Below are 18,695 nucleotides of genomic sequence, written 5' to 3'. Positions count from 1 at the left end.
CTCCCTCTCTGCTGCGGCTGTCTCTCACCTGGGGGAGGAGCACAATAATATAGGAAGCTTGTGTGGGCTGCTAGGAGGGGGAGTGAAGGAGAAAGGGGAGGAACACCCCCCTCACTAAATTCCGCTGTGGTGAATGATCCACTTTGGTGGTGCCCCTGGTGCTTTATGCTTGAAGGCCAAAACCTATTGTTGTATATGGGCCCACCACTCGCTAGTTCTGCCACCGACTCTACTAACACCAGCGCTAACCATAATGGCAGAAAGATTTGCCAGCCATCACTTAAAAAGCCTCCCAATGAAAAATTGCACAAGTATTATGGCAGTACAAGTAGCATTAACCAGCCACATAATACATTTAACACATAATGTTACACCCCAAAACCAGCTCTACGGCCAGTGCTGTGTGCTAGCCCCAGGCTAAAATGTTACAGACATTCACTGGGGATGGAACACAGACTGTGCAATGTGGCTAATTAATGCTGCTCTGCATCCTTTTGCTGGCAACACCCCCTCTCGCAGCTGCTCATTCCACTTCATGGGCACTTTCCATTGCATTTCCCCAGTGGCGGGCTGGGCCGAGGGGTAGGGTGCCATGTGCCCCCCGGGCCGCAGCGTCATGCGGGCCGCGGGCTGTCTGTGTCACTGTGACACAGACTGCACCGGGTGTGTAGCGCTGACTGGACAGAGTTCGGTCAGCGCTACACAGCACAAACACACAGCCGCTGGAGCCGGCAGCTGTGTGTTTGCTGTAATCAGCAGCCGCTGAGAGTCTGTCAGACTCTCATCGGCTGCTGCTGCTCCCACTGCGGGAGCCATCTTCCGGCTCCCGCAGTGGGTAATGGGAGAGACTTCTCTCCCATAATGCAAAGCGGCCGGAGGAGCCGGTAGAAGCGTCGGGACCAGGAGCGGGAGTTTCAGGTAAGTGTTTTTTTTTATTTTTTATTAAGTCTCTCTCTACTGGGGGCACTACCAGGGGGGGGGATTACTATGGGGGCACTACCAGGGGGGGATTACTACTGGGGGCACTACCAGGGGGGTGGATTACTACTTGGGGCACTACAAGGGGGGGACTACTACTACTGGGGGAAATACAAGGGGGGACTACTACTACTGGGGGCACTACAAGGGGGGGCTACTACTGGGGGCACTACAAAGGGGGTGGACTACTACTACTGGGGGCACTACAAAGGGGTGGACTGCTACTGAGGGCACTGCATAGGGGGTACCACTATTGGGGGCACTATATAAGGGGCTTACTACTGGTGGCACTAGGGGCACTGCACAGGGGGGACCACTACTGGGGGCACTAGATAAGGGGCTTACTACTGGGGGCACAAGGGGCACTGCATAGGGGGGGATCACTATTGGGGGCACTACTGGAGGCCTGCATAAGGGTGTTCTCTCCTGTGGCACACGGGGGCACTGCATATGGGCACTACGACAGGGGGCTGCCCCATATCTTTATTTTTACCTTACATTAATTCCATATGGACCTGCCTCTTCCCTGAAACACTTGAGGGGGGCGGCGCCGTAGCACGCACGTTCTTCGGGCACCCTGGCTACACGCTACTCCTCTGCCAGGGCCGCCTGCATGCATTTGCCCTCCAGGCTAAAAGTTGCCAGCCAGCCTCTGCATTTCCCCCACTAGTCCCTTAATGCACAAAAGAAACACTGCCACTGCTGTGTATTTTTGTTTTGTTTGTTAATTTAATATCTTCCTCTAAAACTTTTTCTACAAATAAATAAATAAAAAATAATACAGAGAAATGTAATAAACTTGTTCTTTATTGTGTAAACAAAATGCTGACATTGTACTAGAAAACATTTCACTTAGACACAAAAACCAAATGACACCCTTAACAGTGCTCAAATAATTTGGAGTGATTGAAAAGGGTAATAAAAACAGATGGAATGATAAAAAAAATACTATATATATATATATATTAGGGATGTGCAGGCTCGGATAGGTTCGAGTTTGCACGTGGAGTTCGGATTTTTCCCTCCAAAAAAACGGAACTCAGAACGAGGCAAAACGTCATCTTACATGGACGAACATCATCATTCCTGGTCTTTTGTCCAGGAATGATGATGTTCGTCCATGTAAGATGACGTTTTGCCTCGTTCTGAGTTCCGTTTTTTTGGAGGGAAAAATCCGAACTCCACGTGCAAACTCGAACCTATCCGAGCCTGCACATCCCTAATATATATATATATATAACAAAGCAGCAACATTTGGGTCTTTTAACAAAGTTTAATGTGATACTTGGCATATGACACCATGTGTCTAATTGTAGAATTGTACAATAGTCAAATCATGTTTTGCCATGTCACTGCAGACATCTATCAGCTGACTTGAGAGCTCCTTCAACCAGACATGTTCACTTATTTGAGATTTAAGGACGTGTAGGAACTGACATGAACCTCAGTTCCTCAACCTTTTTCTTTAGAAAGCCAACATTTCCACCTTGGAATTTGTCCACCTAAAAATGGAACAAATGAAGAGTGTCAGTAACACTAAATGACAATTGTGCTTTAGTAATAAAGAATCATCCAGTTTACAAGTTCAAGTTTGCTTATTTTAAGCCTCATGATTCATAATATTTTCTGTCTTTTAGAGGGATGGACATTGCTTAGTAACAGTTAGAAACACATTAATATATGGGTTTAAGTGGTATAGGGATCAATTATTCTGAAGCTTGCTATCATTTGTACTGTATACTGTATAGTATGTCAAGTAATATGGCTGGGTTGATATTAAACCCCAAAATGGAATATTAATATGTATTTGTAATAGCAAGCAAAATACATTTGTTCATATTTCCTCCTGTAGTTAATTTTCCACAATTATTCAACTAAAATACTGTACTAAGGAGCTCATTCAGATCCGGACGCTAAGCTGCGCTCTCTCGCTGCTGTCAGGGGCCGGGTATGCAAATTCTGCGATCGCACTGTCTGGCTTAAGGACGCCCTCTATGTCTTAGAGAGCGACGGCAGAGTGAGTGCATGCTGGTGTAATGACGCCCACTTTTCTTTCTCAGCACGTCATCTCCAGAAAGTGTATGATTAATCAGTAACATCGAGAGCCATCGGAGCTGCACGCCCCACCGCAAGACCCTACCCAACCGCAAGCACAGCTGAAATACAACCAAGCGACGTGTACAATGACGCCTCCATGCTAATTATGGATGCCCATTAAACTCAGTTTTGACGCCCAGACACACCTGCGTTCGGTCCACCACTCCCTCGTTCGCAAGCACCTACCCCTGTTACCATCCACAAACGGAACTATCTGTCACTCATAGTAGTGCTCAGTCTTTGTACTACGAGCGCACGATTCCCGGACACATATGTAATACCCTGCAACTGTGGAGTATTACGAAGCTTCTTATAATTTGACAATTCTCCTTTCTGCTACACCTAATGGTAATGTTGCTAAAAGTTACTTTTCGATGATGTATGCGGTCTCACATTTTTCTCCTTATGTAACCAGTGAATTGGTACTTTAACACATTTCTTTTATTAACAATTACCTTGATAACAAGATAAGGTTTGAACAAATGTGCGTATACTTTTCTAAACATATGAATTAGATAAATACATTCAATCACAGTTTGGAACATAAAATACACAAAATAACTGAAGTTTTATTGTTCTGGAACAATCTTGTCTCTGGGCTATGCGTCTGTGGAGCCAAAAATGGTTAGATCAAGGCATACAATACGATTCAAACACATCAGACCAGATTCTGCTCTCTGTAACATATAATCTACCTAAACAATGTACAGTATACTGGTTCAAGTCAAAACATTACACACGTTGCTGGCCAGTTAATTCTTTAGAGGCGGTGCACTTTCTGGAATTATATTGTGATTTTAAGTCAATTATTCTTGTACTATAGTTATTTTCCGTTGCCCGGGATAATATTTAAATTGTAGTTTCAGACACATTAGCTTCCTCTTCTATTAAACTTTGCTACCTCTGTATAACAAGTTCTGCAACTTTTTGTCCATTTAGTAATAAAACTGGATACTTTAGGTAAGATAGTGACATTAGCAACAAAATGACTCTTGAACTGATACCAGTGGCGTAACTAGGGGGGGTCGGGCAGGGTGCGTGCCCTGGGCGCCGTGGGACCGGCGGTGCGGGGGTGTGCCACGGTCCGGCCCGCCCTAGTTAGCCACAAGTATAATGCCGACCGCAGTGATTGCGGTCGGCGCTACACATTTACACAGGACCGGCGCTAGGCTTCCAGCGCCGGTCCTGTGCTGCACGCCTGAGCCCGTTCTCTCCTGAGTGCTTGCCCAATAGCGCCAGGAGGCGGGCTCAGGCTGTGCATAACACACGCATCGCCGCCAGCGCTGGCGGCGATGTGTGTGTTAAACAGCAGCCAATGAGAGTCAGATAGACTCTCATTGACTGCAGCAGCACCCACTGCAAGAGCCGGACTTCCGTCCGGCTCCTGCAGTGGGTAATGGGACTGACGTCATGACGTCTGTCCCATAATGCTGAGCGCGTCAGCCTGGGAGGACTGGCGGGTGGCGGTGGGAGCGGCGGCGCGGACCGGTGCAGCAGGTAAGTATGTTTTTATATATATATACATATATATATATTTTTTTACCTATCTGCAGAACGGGGGAGGGGGGTGGCTACTACTGGGAGGACCTCTACTGGGGGTGGGGGCACCATTATTGGGAGGACCTCTACTGGGGGGGCTACTATTGGGGGGGAACTACCACTGGGGGCATTATAAAAGGGGCCTACTAGTAGAGGCACTGCACTCGGGGGACCACTACGGGGGGAAATAATAGGAAGGGCCACTACAGGGGGCACTGGATAGGGGGGATCACTACTGGGTGCCTGCATAAGGGGGCCACTACTGGGAAAACTGCATGGGGGGGACTACTGCTGGGGGCACTATATAAAGGGCACTGCATGGGGGGGGATACTACTGGGGGCACCATATAAAGGGCACTGCATCAGGGGATACCGCTACTGGGCACACTGCATTGTGGGGACTGCTACTGGGGACACTGCATAAGGGGGAACACTACATGGGGCACTGCATTTGGGGGGACCACTACTGGGGATACTGTATAAGGGGCAGTACTATGGGCCTGCATAAGAGGGACCACAACTCCATACTGGGGGTACTGTATAAGGGGTACTACTGGGGTTAAGGTGCATATGGATAGGAATGTTCAGTGTGAAAATAAAGGGGTGTGTCATGTTGACACGCCCCATTTTTAAGTGACCACGCCCATTTTTTTTCGATGCGCTCGCACATCTGGGGGGGGGCACCCTTTTCAAATTTGCCCTGGGCTCCAGATACCCTAGTTACGCCACTGACTGTTACTCCAAAGTTAAAGTTCAATTTGTATATAATGTATCTGTGGTGGATCTCTTTCCTCCCTGCAACTATGGGGTTACCGCTGCTTAGTGAATATATTCTTTTCTAAGGCATATGAAGAACCCCACTTCTCTCCTGAACACAATTTGCTGGTTAGCTCCATATAAGATTAGATGACTAGTCTCTGTAACTGGCAGCAGCTATATTGTACAGTAATTATCTATATGTAGATAGCGTTATTCCTGTGCTGTCTGATAGGGTAATTACTTTTCCTCAGAGTACTATACTGGGTATGTATGTCTCGGTGGAGGAATCAGGGAGATACTGATACAGTGAGCAACACTGCAGGAGATACTCCTGCAGTGTTGCTCACTGGGAACCACCCTCAGTCTCTGGGTATGTTTGGGTACACTGGGTAATGTGCAGGGCGTTGTCTGATGGTAGCCGCCTCGATCTGCTCCACCTCTCAGCATCCACAACAAAAGACCGGCAGTTTGGTCACTGCTCCAAAGATTTCAGATCAGCGTACCAATTATTAGCGTTACTCTGCGTCCCGGTCATGATCAGCGGTTACTGGACAGCGGTAAGTAAAGCTGCGAAGCCGCTCTCCCCATCTGACAGCCTCCTCAGGACCCCCTGTAACAGCCCTAACTGTCCTCCTCAGCCACCTGCTGCTGTCTCCAGCCAGTTCTGTCATGTGACCTGCTGCTGGCCCCCCACTGCTTTATTCACTCTTCTCTTTCCCTATTGGCTCTGGGTTACCCTTGTGGAGTCCAGAGCCCCAACATAGTAAATAAAGAACAATAGAAACAAGGACATATTATAACAGCCATAGTACTGTACTTACAATATATACAATCCTAATATGTTTTAACATCTATACAAGGGCACACTACTATAAGTGGTACTCCTAGTATCTGGGGTATCACACATACGCTTGCGGAGATTGGCGACAATCGCAAATAGCGAGCGTTCGCGGCTTAGAGTCCGGGTCTGAATCATGCCCTAATTTCCTCACTCGAGTTCTCAAGTGGGATGATCTAACAATATACCGTGACTACTGTTGTCTGCATTAGATATAGGGGGTCTATTCAACATAGTATGCAATTATGTATATGACTCACTGCGAGTTGAGGAGGCAGACACAATTCTACCAGTGCAATTCACTTTTGCTCTGGTGTTGGGTCAGCTGCTCTGAAAAGCAGCTGTCCCACAATCCCTAAAATACACATTTTCACCACTAATTTGTATTCACTGTTGGGTAGTATTAGTACACATGTGTGCACAGTGAGGGCTGGAAGAGGTGGAGGGATCTGAATGGATCCTTCTTTGCAATCCACCCTTATTTCCCATAGGATGAAGCAGGGCTCAGCTGGCAGTTTTCGGATGCTTGCCTCTTCAGTTCTGTAAGGGATGAAGGAGAATGAAGGAGATATCAGTTATATCTCCTGAATATCCAAAATTATGAATAGGATCAATTCTTTATTTGGTAACACCATGCTAAATAAATATAAAATAGGGCCCTTAGTGGAAACTAGATCTATTAGTAGCAGTGGATATAGTGATGAGACCGGCGGCCGTGATGCTGCCGGTCTCAATACCGACAACGAGATCCCGACAAGGGACTTAAGACAGTCGTCAAAATACCGATGCATATCTTAATCCCAACGCCGGAACGACAAAGGACGCCAGACCAAATGAGATAAGTCCGGGGTGCCCTTAGCGTTAGCTGCGGCAGGGGTGAGGGTTAGGTTTAGGGACCGTAGCGGGGTTAGGGTTATTTTTTTGTGGGGAATGTTAGGGTTAGGCAACCCTGGGGGGGGGGTTAGGGATAGGCTCTAATGGGGGAGAGTTAGGTTTAGGTACGAAGGGGGGGTTAGGTTTAGGCACTAACGGGGAGGGTTAGGGTTAGGCTGCAAGAAGGGAGGGTTAGGGGGGAAAGGAGGAAGGGGTACCAACCATCGCGATGCCACTGTCAGTATTCTGACATCAGGCATCCCGACAACTGGCATTACATACCTATTCCAGTGCCAGAGATGCCACTTATAATTGTTTACAATAATCACCACCCGGGATTCTTTGCAGCTGAGCTGGTTTATCTAAGCATGTCACATAAAATTGCGTCTCTGCAGACTTTGGAACACTACAGCCCCTATACTCAGCTCAATAAATATTATCTTATGATGGACATTTTATAGGAAATTTATAGTGCAGTCTATCAACATTCAAGGCCGATGCAAGGTTTCTTGGCACTCTAGGCATAGCTTCAGCCTAGTTCCCCCCCCCCGTCCCTCCCTCCCCCATCCACAGCGCCAGTTCCACCTTTTTGGCGGGAGGGGTCCGAACTGGACATCACTACAGTATGCACAGTCACTTTTGCAAATGCTAATTTTCAGAGCATACACAGTGTAAATTCTCACAACATATTCTAAACAGGTGCACATCCAACACCGCATCAGCACCATAGTTCATACTCAATATTAGATTTATCATGAAGTTATGATCCATCCAATATTCAATGCAACTTCTGTAATAATACTATTCCACATGATGTGTGAGCTGCCCCAGAAAGTCTGACTGTAGTTTGGGTTGAATATACAGTACCACAAATGTTTATAAATACCCCAGGTTACCTGTGTACTTTCAAAGAGGGGGACAGGGGAAAAGGACAGACACTGCTACCTGACTGCAATGCTGAACCAGTCAGGCATGTTATACATGAATAGAAGAGCAGCAGCTATCTATATAATCCACTTTTGCTGTCAGTATCACGTAGCAAAAGCATGCCTCTTTCAGAGACTTATTAAATTTTTGTGCTGGCGATCTCAGTCACCTCAACGGCGCCTTTCAGGAGTCAGCACCCTTAGACAGCCGTCTAAAGCTACCTAATGGTAGCACCGGCCTGTCAATATCTAATAAAATAAATACATTTACAAGGGATAAAAAGGTCCAGAATAAAAACTTTAAAATCTGTAAACATTTGGAAACTATACTAATTAGCAATGTGTAGTTTGGTTCCGTGGAAACCAAACACACCCGAACCTAGGGGCTACGAGTAAAACTGAGCCAGGGGTTGGGTCTTCCCACCTGTTCTGATCTCAAAATGAGGCAAACATAAGTTCCTGGCATCGGATCTTGCGTGTTTTGCATTGCATATTAAAGTTCCTGCCTCATGATCGGACGCCATATCACAATGGCAACCGAAGGGAGAGGGTGTGGGAAGTAGAAGGTCGCTTTGTATTTTAAATGAAAAATTTATTAGGAGCACTGAAGGCAGAGGCACAATGCACTGTGGGCCCTCTGCAGCACTTTGTGAGGTCCAAAAAAAACCATAGGACTAGACTGCAGCACTCTGTTGTTGTCTAGGAACGCTGTCAGTCGACAGAATAGCAGGAGCAGCAACCCAATACTAGTGCTGTGAATGTTGCCAGCAGTCATGGTAGTACTTCAACATCTACTAAAGGTGGTCCAGTGAATATAAAAGTTTAAGAAAGGGCACCTAAAATCTAAAAAGTATTTCACAATGTTAAAAAACATCGCCTTCAATAAGAAAGGGAAAATGACTGCCAAAGAACATAAAAATTGGTAATATATCATACACCACACAGTGGCAAGGAAAGGCTCAGGCAATGGCCTTCCTTTGCAATTGGTGGTCCTGCTACTGATATTTCATGCACTAGAATGTCTATTGCGGAAGCTGGGGCCAAACATAGTCAGGCATCTTCTGAAACCTCACATACAAAACCTTATCACTCTTTGCGCACTAGGGCTGCTGCTGCTAGGGATAAATCTTCATCCCAGAAGGATAATAAGGGAAAGGTATACAGTCCGGGCCCTGACTATAGCGGCTTCCGGTGCGTCTCTGGTGCGGAAGCAGGGACTGTCATGCGCGATTCCCCGTAAGCAAGGTATCGCCTTACCTGACATCTCCGTGCGTCCGGTTTCAGTCCGGGTCCCAGCATCGCTGCTAGCAAGCTCAGCCGAGACTCGCCAGAATTACCAGCCCTGTTACTGGTGTTGCGGCCCAGCGGAGGTAGATGGAGTGGCAGTATATGCATCTTAATTCAGACACTTAGTACTGCTAACCCAAAAACAGAAATAAAATAAAACATAAAATAAAAGCTTAGGACTGCCAGAATTACAAAGGTGCGTCTTAATCCTGCAGCACCAAACGAACAACTGAATGCCTGTGGCTAGGGGTGGGGTATATATGGAGGTGGAACTGAAGCTTTAACGTTTTGGTGCCTGGATCTCTCCAACCACAATATCCCCATGGTATCCCTGTGGATCCCTATGGACCCTGAAGAAGAAAATATACAACAAAGGGAAATATATGGTGGGAGAAAGGGAGAACAAAGGAATAGAGGCACAGCAATGCCTAACACAGAACTAAGAACCAATTTCCCATCCCATAAACAAGTCCATACAACACCCTAATTGGAAAAATCACTAACTGAATTTAACCCAAAAATTTTCTGCACTTTCTCCCCAATTTGAACACTGCCTAGAGGTTTAATCTCTCTTCCGTAGAAGAAGTGCACTTGCTCTTCATTATAAGAGAGGTGTTGATTGCCCCTCCATCACAACCAGAAGGTTGGGAGCTCGTTGCTGTGTCTTTGGCTGCAGGAATGATACAAAAATTGCTAATGCCGCAGAAGGTGTCTGAAGGCTAAAGGGGATGCAATCGGGAGACCGGCTGACGTGATCCCGACAGCCGGCTTCCCGACTGCTTTATCCCGGCGTGGGTTAAATGACAGGCATCTATATCTAGACGCCTGTAATTTTCCCGACGCCGGGAGACAGGCACCCAGCATCCGATTGAAGGGATGTCGGGCGCCGCGAGCGGACAGCCGCGGGGAGGTGGGGGGGGATTAGGTTTAGCGCACCCCGGTGGGATTTAGGGTTAGGCACCCCCCCGGGAGGTTTAGGTTAGGCTAGGGGGAGGGAGGGTTAGGGTTAGGCACCCCCGGGGGGGACTTAGGGTTAGGCACCCCCCTGGGGGACTTAGGTTTAGGTAGCGGGGAAGGGGGGGGTTAGGATTAGGCACTTACAGGGGGGATTATGGTTAGGCACTTCGGGGGGAGGTTAGAGTTAGGCACCCCTAACGAGGGTTAGGGGGGTTAGGTTAGTTGTTACTTACCTGAGGACGATCAGGATTTCCAGCGGTGTCGGGCTGCCGCTGCCGGGATCTGTTCATCTGTCGGGCTGCAGCTGCCGGGAATCGAATGCGGCCGGCGGTATTTCATACCGATTCCGGCTAAAGACCCCTACTGCCGGTACTGCAGATCCAAGTACTGCATCCGAATTCAGATCACCATTGGACAGCCCACGGCCATCTCAATAAGCCTAATCTTACTCAGGATGGGCACTGGAACACCTCTCCCGGGGCCAGGAAAACTACATTGGAAGATGCTGCTCCTGGTCTCAACACACCTACAAAATGGGAAGACAAGCTAATGTTTTATAAAATTATCACTGTGGCAGCCCCCACCCCCAAATGGTGCTGCGGCTTAGGGGGCACTGCGATCGATCTCGTAGACACTGATCAAAACATTGTGCTGCATGGATTCTGAATGTATTGGAACTATATTGGCCGTTTCTGGTTGTGTATGCTACACATAGCTTTGACGAACCCACATGCTGTGTGAGGAAATTATAAGAACTTTCGGGTTATATGATCACTGAACTGCAGACCACCACACACCAGTTTCCATGTGACCGGCCATTGAGATGGAGCCTACTCAGGGGAGAATATCCTAAGGTATCATTAACATTGGATACCCTGTGTAAGCCAAAAGTCTATTGGCTTGTGCACGGCAAGCAGTGGCTGGTAATATACCTTAAGCGGTGTTTTGCATAAGTGGAGCGACTGAGGAGAAGTACCTTAGGTCTGAGTAACACTATGGGGTCTAATCATCATCTCTTAATTTCTGCAAATTAAGTATTCAGACCATTCATCAAGAAGGTAAAGCAGGAGATATCACAGATATCTTGTGCTTACCTTCCTCTTGCAGAATGGCCCGCTGTCCCCATACACTAGTATGGGGACAGAATACATCAAGATCCGAAAATACAATATTTTCGGAGCTTGAGTGCGGGAGCATTCGCTATCTTCAGATGGCGAGTGCTCCCGCTTGTGTATCGCAACCTGCTCCTTCCCTATGGGAAGGAGTCCCAGGTTGCGAAGAGGGGTCCTTTTGGTTCCCTCCGCACCTGTCTGGCTCCTTCCGCTGGACGTTGAGGCTCTAGTGCGCATGCCTGACCTGTAGGTCACGCATGCGCACTAGTGTCGCGCATGCATATCACGCATGCGCACTAGTGTAGCCGCTCGTGGAGACAGACGATTTTCAGATCAATAATGAATTGCTCTGACGTCCGAGGTGAGTGAGAATGTTAATTATCGGGGATACCGATAATTAACATCATGAATAGACCCCTGTATGAGACTGCCTCTCTGTACTGAAATCAGTGGCATTGTGATTCCAGCATTATAGGATATAAATTCCCGCAGACCTTCCCACACTCCCAATACAGCTTATCATAACCTTTGAGAAAATTGATATTTGTAATATTGGAAAATATATACATTACTCCTACAATATATTGAAAGCATATTACAGCTTGTGGTTTTTAAATGAATTAAACAGAAACTAATTGTATTGTATAGAAGGCACTACTGTATACATTATGGCAATGACCTTTTAAACTCTTAAGGAGCATACACACTGGGCGATCAGGAAAGACAGTACGATTATGACATCGTAATCGTACCGTCGTTCCTGATCCCCTGTAGTGTCTGCACTGAACTATCAGTCGTTCAGTGCAGGCACTGTCCATCATTCCTGAACATGCCAATCTGTTGTTATCATCAGATTGTGCTGCATGTTCAGGTGATGGACAATTGACCAGCGGGCGTGCGCATCGCTGGTCGTTCCTGACATAAAAGTGCACGATTACTGAGCGATTGTACGATTACGATGTCGTAATCGTGCAATCGCTCAGTAATAACGGCAAGTGCGTACGCACCATTAAGGATTTGCTGTGTATGAACATCCTCAATACTGTATACAACGCATTTGGTGTTATATTAATTGTGGTTATACTGTGCAGTCTTGTTTCTTTGTACACCACAGATATTGCAGCATGTTCTGCTTTTGTGTTATATTGTGTCATTTTTTAAAGTTTTATACTTGTTTTTAATTATGTATTTAAAATAAATGCTTAGGCCTTAGTATATTTATATACCAGACTCCATTTACTTATTTTGTAAATACAGGTCAGCGCAACTCTTTTGTTTGCTTTTTCTTTGTGTATGTGAGGTGACTATTCAGACACACAGAGATGTTTTCTGTTATGGCGTGTAATGGAGGCATCGCAGGGGTATCGCAGGAGTGGTTGCTGACTCAGGTTCTTAATTGTGTACATATGAGTCCATACTCTGATGGAAAATCTGCACCTTGCATGGGGATAGTGCAAGTCCCATTGATGCGTCCAATGGTTGCTACTGAAGACGCACAAAGTAAAGATCCCAGTCCTTGTACGATGTACACCAGGGAAGGATTTATACTAGCATTAGTATAAAGTCTCAGGTGCAACTTTGGTTGTAGCTAAATCCAACTCAGAATCAGACCAACAGGCTGCAAACCTATTGCTGTCATACAGGGATCCTGTTAAGTCAGACTATCTCACAGCCAATTCCTTTGAGACAGAGACGTTGCCTGCAATTGAGAAACCCAACTCCAGTGTGTAGTGTTCTAATATTCAGTATACCCAGCTAGTACATGTTATTTTGGTGACATCATTAAAATGACTGCTGTTAGTATACAGCAGGGATGGGAGCCGTATAAGGCCCGTGGAATCATTCGAGTATCTCCCGCTAGCTAAATTAAATTTTTATGTTTTTTTTACATATTTGATTTTATTATAATCTTTTTCCAAGGAGCATGTATTGGGGCTCCTTTTGCTAGTATTGGTGGATTCAGTGTAACTAATCTAACAGCAGCTGGAAATCCTAGCCCGCGTTCTGGGCTTCTCTTCTCTCAAGGAACTCCCTGAAACACGGAACAATTGGAGATTTTTATTATTAACCATGGTTGTGGAGTAGATTTTTGTTATATTGCTACTTTTTGTTAAGGGGAGGCTATTGGTCAAATGCAATCTCAGGGCCTGATTCAGCAAGGATCGCAGTTGCTAAGATGCACGCAAATGGCCGACTGTCGCGTTATGCGCATGCACCGCAGTGTGCGAACCAGTCACTGCGAACGAAACTGCAATCGCTGAGGCTACGCAGATCCATCGCAGAGCGATTGACAGGAAGTGACATTTGTGGGTGGTGATGCGGGGGTGGTCGGGCAAACGCAGGCGTGCCAGTGCGTTTCAACACCATTACAGGGGAGCGTATAAATTAGCCACTGCATGGCCATACGCAACCTGAGGCCTCATAGGGTGCGCTGAAGTTAGCAATTCCTGAGTGAGGTGTGACCTGCCTTAACTGTGCGTATGGTTCCAATGGTACTCGATTGTATTGATTCTTTTGCAGTTTTGCTAACCATTATGGATGTGCGTGTAGGTGAAGTGGGCGTCCTTATGTAGGGCTGCTGCACATTGCAATCGCTATGAATTAGAATACTATCGCAGTTGAACTGCATGTGTTCGCTATACTGTATTGCAGACCTTGTTGAATCAGGCCCTCAGTCCACTGTTGATTGTATGAAAAAACCATTGCTGAGGAGGATAAACATAATTTCCCTCCAAAAGTAAAGAACTTTTGTGAAGATCAATTCTCATTAGTCTTCCATAGCAAATGGGTTTCACCAGATAATAGGTAAGTGGGTAATAAATTATGGAAAACTTTAATGTTATTACCAAACAGGTATTCCTGAAGAAATAAAAAGCTGGAACTCCAGTGATTTGAAAATGCTCCACAAATTCCTATAAAAAAAATATAACAGAGAATTAATACAGAAAAATAATAAAATAAGTTCAGATACAAGGGATAATAAAGGCTAGACACTTCTACTAAAATTTTCCAATGTAAAGTATTTCACTTCCAACCCTTTTCCACCATAAATATGACCTTTAAACCAGCAAATTTCAAGTTAGACATTTTTTTCTGCAAATAAAAGGTATTGTAAAAAAACTGCAATACCTTTGTTACATAAGCGTACACACACTTTCATAATTGGGCACCAGAGTTAATCAATGAAACTCATTGTCACGATTTCACAAGAATTGAATATGGATTCTGTGTTCTCACGCATTGAGAACTAACCCAAGGGCACGGAGTCTAACGGGAGGAAACCAGGGTATCCCGCAAGGGAAATTAGCCTTGCAGCAGGTCGTGGTGATCAAGCCACATGCGTAACTTGTAGGAGGGTAACAGGTAGCTGGAGGAGACTGGATACAGGGAACCAGACTGGCGAGGCACATGTGAGTCCATAACAGCAGAGATACAACTGAACTGTGAGCCAGAAGCAAGGAGCCAGACAGGTAAAACACAGGTGAGTCCAGAACAGCTCTAGGGCCTGATTCAGAGTTGTATGCTAAGCCGATGGTTAGCGCACATCTCCAATGGTGGGAGGACTGTGTATGTGCAGGAGGTGTACCTCGCATGTGCAGCCCTCGCAGTGTTTCCCAGTCGCAGCCTGATTGACAGGCTGCGGCGTTTGGGAGACGGAGCGGGTACTTTCCCTGGCAGCGTTCACAGAAATGGGGGCGTGTCACTCACGTTTTCCGGGAGGGACGAGGCCAGAGTCTGCGTGGGTGCATGCAGACTGCCAGGACCTGGCCAGGCTGCGGAAAGCTTTAGTTCCTGCAGCCTGGTCGAAGGAACATTGGCACCAATTGTCCCGATGGTAACCCCTCCTTCTGCATTTGCATTTTAAATGGACGGAATTGTAGAGCCACTTGTGTGCGATTGTCCAATTCTGTCCTTCCCTGAATCAGGCCCATAGCTCATAAATGAATAAATCAGATAAGGCACAGATGAGTTTTCACATGGAAGCTGAACCATATGTCTGGAGTAGGGCTGCAGCACTTAGAAGTTCAGAAAGCCTAAACACAGGGGCAGACAAGCCGTGGACATCAGTAGCCAATGGTTAGTAACCATTAATGTTCCCAAACTGATGTAAGTACAGTACTCTTTCCATCAAATAGTGGGTTTTTGATGGTTGGCAGCCCTCGGATGTTACTTTCCGATGCCCATCTGAGGGCTGGCTGTTTTTTTCTACCTGGAAGTGGTGTCTGCAGTTCAGTTTATGTGGGCATGCGTGAAGCTCCAACTACTTCTGCGTATGTGCACACTGTCATCATCAATGTCACCACATTGTATACTATTGTATACTATTGATGTGATGGCTAGTATCCATCACATTGCTTGATTTGATGATGGAAGCCTGGCAACCATTCAATGCCAGTCTTCTGATGTCCATCCATACACTGTGCATATGGTCAATCAGATTTAAATAGGCAGGAAATTAAGGGGAGGAAACCTATTGGAGATGGCCATCAATTGATAGTCATGCCCCCAGTAAAATGGTGGCATGCTTGGAGGAGACAGTCACTAAGAAGGTGGCAGCACCCACAAGTGATCAGACAGCAGATGGAAAAGACTGCCCAGTGAAGACTGGATGCTTGGACCCCGGAGCTGCCAGCTTGTTCATTGGAACTGGAATTATCATCTGGGTAGGTGAGTTACATTCATAATCAGGAGATTAGCATGTAGCTGCCAGCAACGAAAGGGAATTGTGATTATTATTTTACTTAGTTTTACTGTGATTTTACAGTTTACTTGGTTGCTTCCTACTGCAATAGCTGTTGGCTGCGATGAGCTTCCAAAACACCTTTGGAATCCCATCAATGGAAGGTGCCAATAAGAAGAGGGGCATTAAATAGTATTAAAAAGTCATTACATGTACCACGGAACACTGAAGACTATCATCAAATGTGGAACAACAGGGACAATCATAATCCATCCAAAGTTGATGACAGGACAAAGTGAACACTTGTCAGATAGGCTACCAAAAGGTCTCCAGCAACATTAAAAGTGATGCAGAAATACAGTATGTGTCAGAAATTGGTCTCTCCCTCAATGGGACAACAATCTCCAATATTCTGCACACTATCTGGGCTATAGGGTAGGATAGCAAGACAGAAGCAAATTCTAACAAAAAATAAAAGGAACCAATGGATGAAAGATGGAAGCCTTTAGAAAAGAAGTGGCATTTGAGAGCCTGTTTGAAGGTTTGCAGAGAGGTGGAAAGATAAGGAGAGGGAGAGATTTCAAGTGGGAGAGTAGCACAACCTAAATCTTGGAAGCCAGAGTGGAAGGAAGTAATCAGGGCAGAGGTGGCATTCATTTGTGGAGTAAAGTGGCTGGGCAGGATTGTGAAGGTAGATGCAAATAGCAGAGGATTGGGTGAGAGTTTGTTTGTGAGTGTGAGGAGTTTGAAATGGGTTTTAAAGTGGAAGTGGTACCACTGTAGGGACTGTAGGAGAGGGGAGGCAGTAGCAGTATGTTTGTAGAGGAAAATGAGTCGGACAGCAGCACTGAGTACAGATTGGAGTGGAGAGAGGTGGGAGACTGTAGCGGTTACCTAGGGTACCCCGTGTAAACCCCTAGAACCAAGTGGATGAAATCTTCTGCCACTAACAACCACCCGCTGTTCCCTTAGAAAAGATTACGTTCACCAGTACTTAGGCGGCTACCTGGATTTACACCCAGGGGGGTGTGGTTTACACAGATCCCCTAGGAGGACCAGAGTAAATTGTGACAGCTAAAGAGCCAGTGATGAAACACAGTTAGTTCATCAGAAGGTTAGGATGCAGCTTTGAGAGCCGGAGATGCGGCTAGGAGCCGGTAGTGTGGCTGGAGAGCCAGTGTTGTGATGCGGCTTTGGGAGCCGAAAATGCAGCTAAGTGGTGGTAGTGTGGAAGATGGAAGGAGGGAATCCACTTGGAACAACTGGTTCTGGGAGACCAATGGACCATGCTGCAAAAGCTGGAACAACTCACAGGAAACTGTGTCTAGCAACAGGAACCGAAAGGGCACGTACGGAGACGCTATAGCTGGCAAGGCCATGAGAACGCTGCCAGGATTACGAAAGGATAAAGATCCAAATCAGATCAATGGAAGATCACAGAGTGTTCCCAGTAATGTGTGACGTCATCTGGCATCCAAGTTGCCTAGAAACTGGTAGTGCAATGCTCGTACGGAAGGCGGAAGCAGTGGAAAACATTGCCCGCAGTGTTGGAGAGTGACAAGTGCCGGCGACTTGTAACAGAGACAGGGAGGCCAGATAAAAGTAGGTTACAGTGGTCCAAACTAGATATGAGCAGCAAGTAGATAAGGGTCTTAGTTGCCTCCAGGGTGAGAAAGGATCTGACTTTTAGGTGGAAACAGCAGGACTGTGAATGGTATTGAATGTGTGGTTTGAAGGAGAGAATGGAGTCAAGGATAACTCCGAGACAGCACACTTGCGAGCTGGAAGAAATGGTGGTGCTGTCAATAGATAATAAAATTGAGGGAGGTTTGACAATTCGGGTGGGTAGAAAACTCAGTCTTAGACATGTTAAGTTTAAAAAAGTGCTGGGACATCCAGGAGGAAATAGCAGAGAGTCAGCTGGAAGTGGGGAGAGATGTGTGAGGAGACTGAAAAAGAGTGGTTAGAGAGGTATTAGACAGTGAGGAGAGGGCAGTACCATGCAGACCAATGAATTGAAGGAGTTGCAGGAGGACAGGGTGGTCCACAATGTTAAAAGCAGCAGATAAGTCAAGGAGAATGAGCAGAGAATAGTTGCCCTTGGATTTGGCAGAAATAATTCATTACTGACTTTATTGAGGCAATTTTAGTGGAATGGAGAGGATAATAATTAAACTAAAATGAGGGAGTGGAAGGGAAAGAAAAGTGGTAAGGCTGTTGTCTACAATCCACTCAAGGAGCTTGGAGTCAAAGGGGAGAAGAGAGATTAGAGAGATTAGAGAGTGTCAGGAACAAGGGTGGGTTTTTAAGAAATGGGGAGACAAGAGCATGCTTGAATGCAGAGGGGGTAGTGCCTAATGAGTGTTATGCTTGTGTTTTTTTGTGGAGCTGGACTGGAGTTGCTGGTTGGAATGGGTTCTGGAGCAAGAATCTGAAAACTAGATTGTCTTATATAATTATGGCTCATGAGATGTAGTCTGAGGCTGAAAGAAGCTGAACAATACTGGGGAATTGGATGAGACCCAAAACAGAGGTGCGGAGTCTAACACACCAGTGGTTTTTACCAGGGACTCCTACAAGGGAGTTTGGGCTTAGTTGTGCCCAACGTGCAGGTCACGGTCCTCTTGGGTTTCCTTGTACTGGCAGCT

The 18,695-nt window shown here is 46.2% G+C and overlaps 1 protein-coding gene across 1 annotated transcript in view; it reads right to left on the bottom strand.

Moving 5' to 3' along the window:
- Positions 1–2,393: 2,393 nt before the first annotated feature.
- LOC148454069 (thioredoxin-like) overlaps positions 2,394–18,695 on the bottom strand; it is a 57,478-nt gene continuing 41,176 nt past the window's right edge. The window contains exons 4-5 of the mRNA XM_088461303.1: positions 14,213–14,278; positions 2,394–2,480 (exon numbers count right to left, since the gene is read on the bottom strand). Of these exons, the coding sequence (XP_088317429.1) occupies positions 2,394–2,480; positions 14,213–14,278 (153 nt within the window). The remainder of the gene's footprint in view (positions 2,481–14,212; positions 14,279–18,695) is intronic.

The sequence above is a fragment of the Taudactylus pleione genome, unplaced genomic scaffold, assembly GCF_031769625.1.
Source record: "Taudactylus pleione unplaced genomic scaffold, aTauple2 ptg001032l, whole genome shotgun sequence".
In the NCBI taxonomy this organism is placed as follows: domain Eukaryota; kingdom Metazoa; phylum Chordata; class Amphibia; order Anura; family Myobatrachidae; genus Taudactylus; species Taudactylus pleione.
This window is presented reverse-complemented; position numbering and strand designations above follow the sequence as displayed.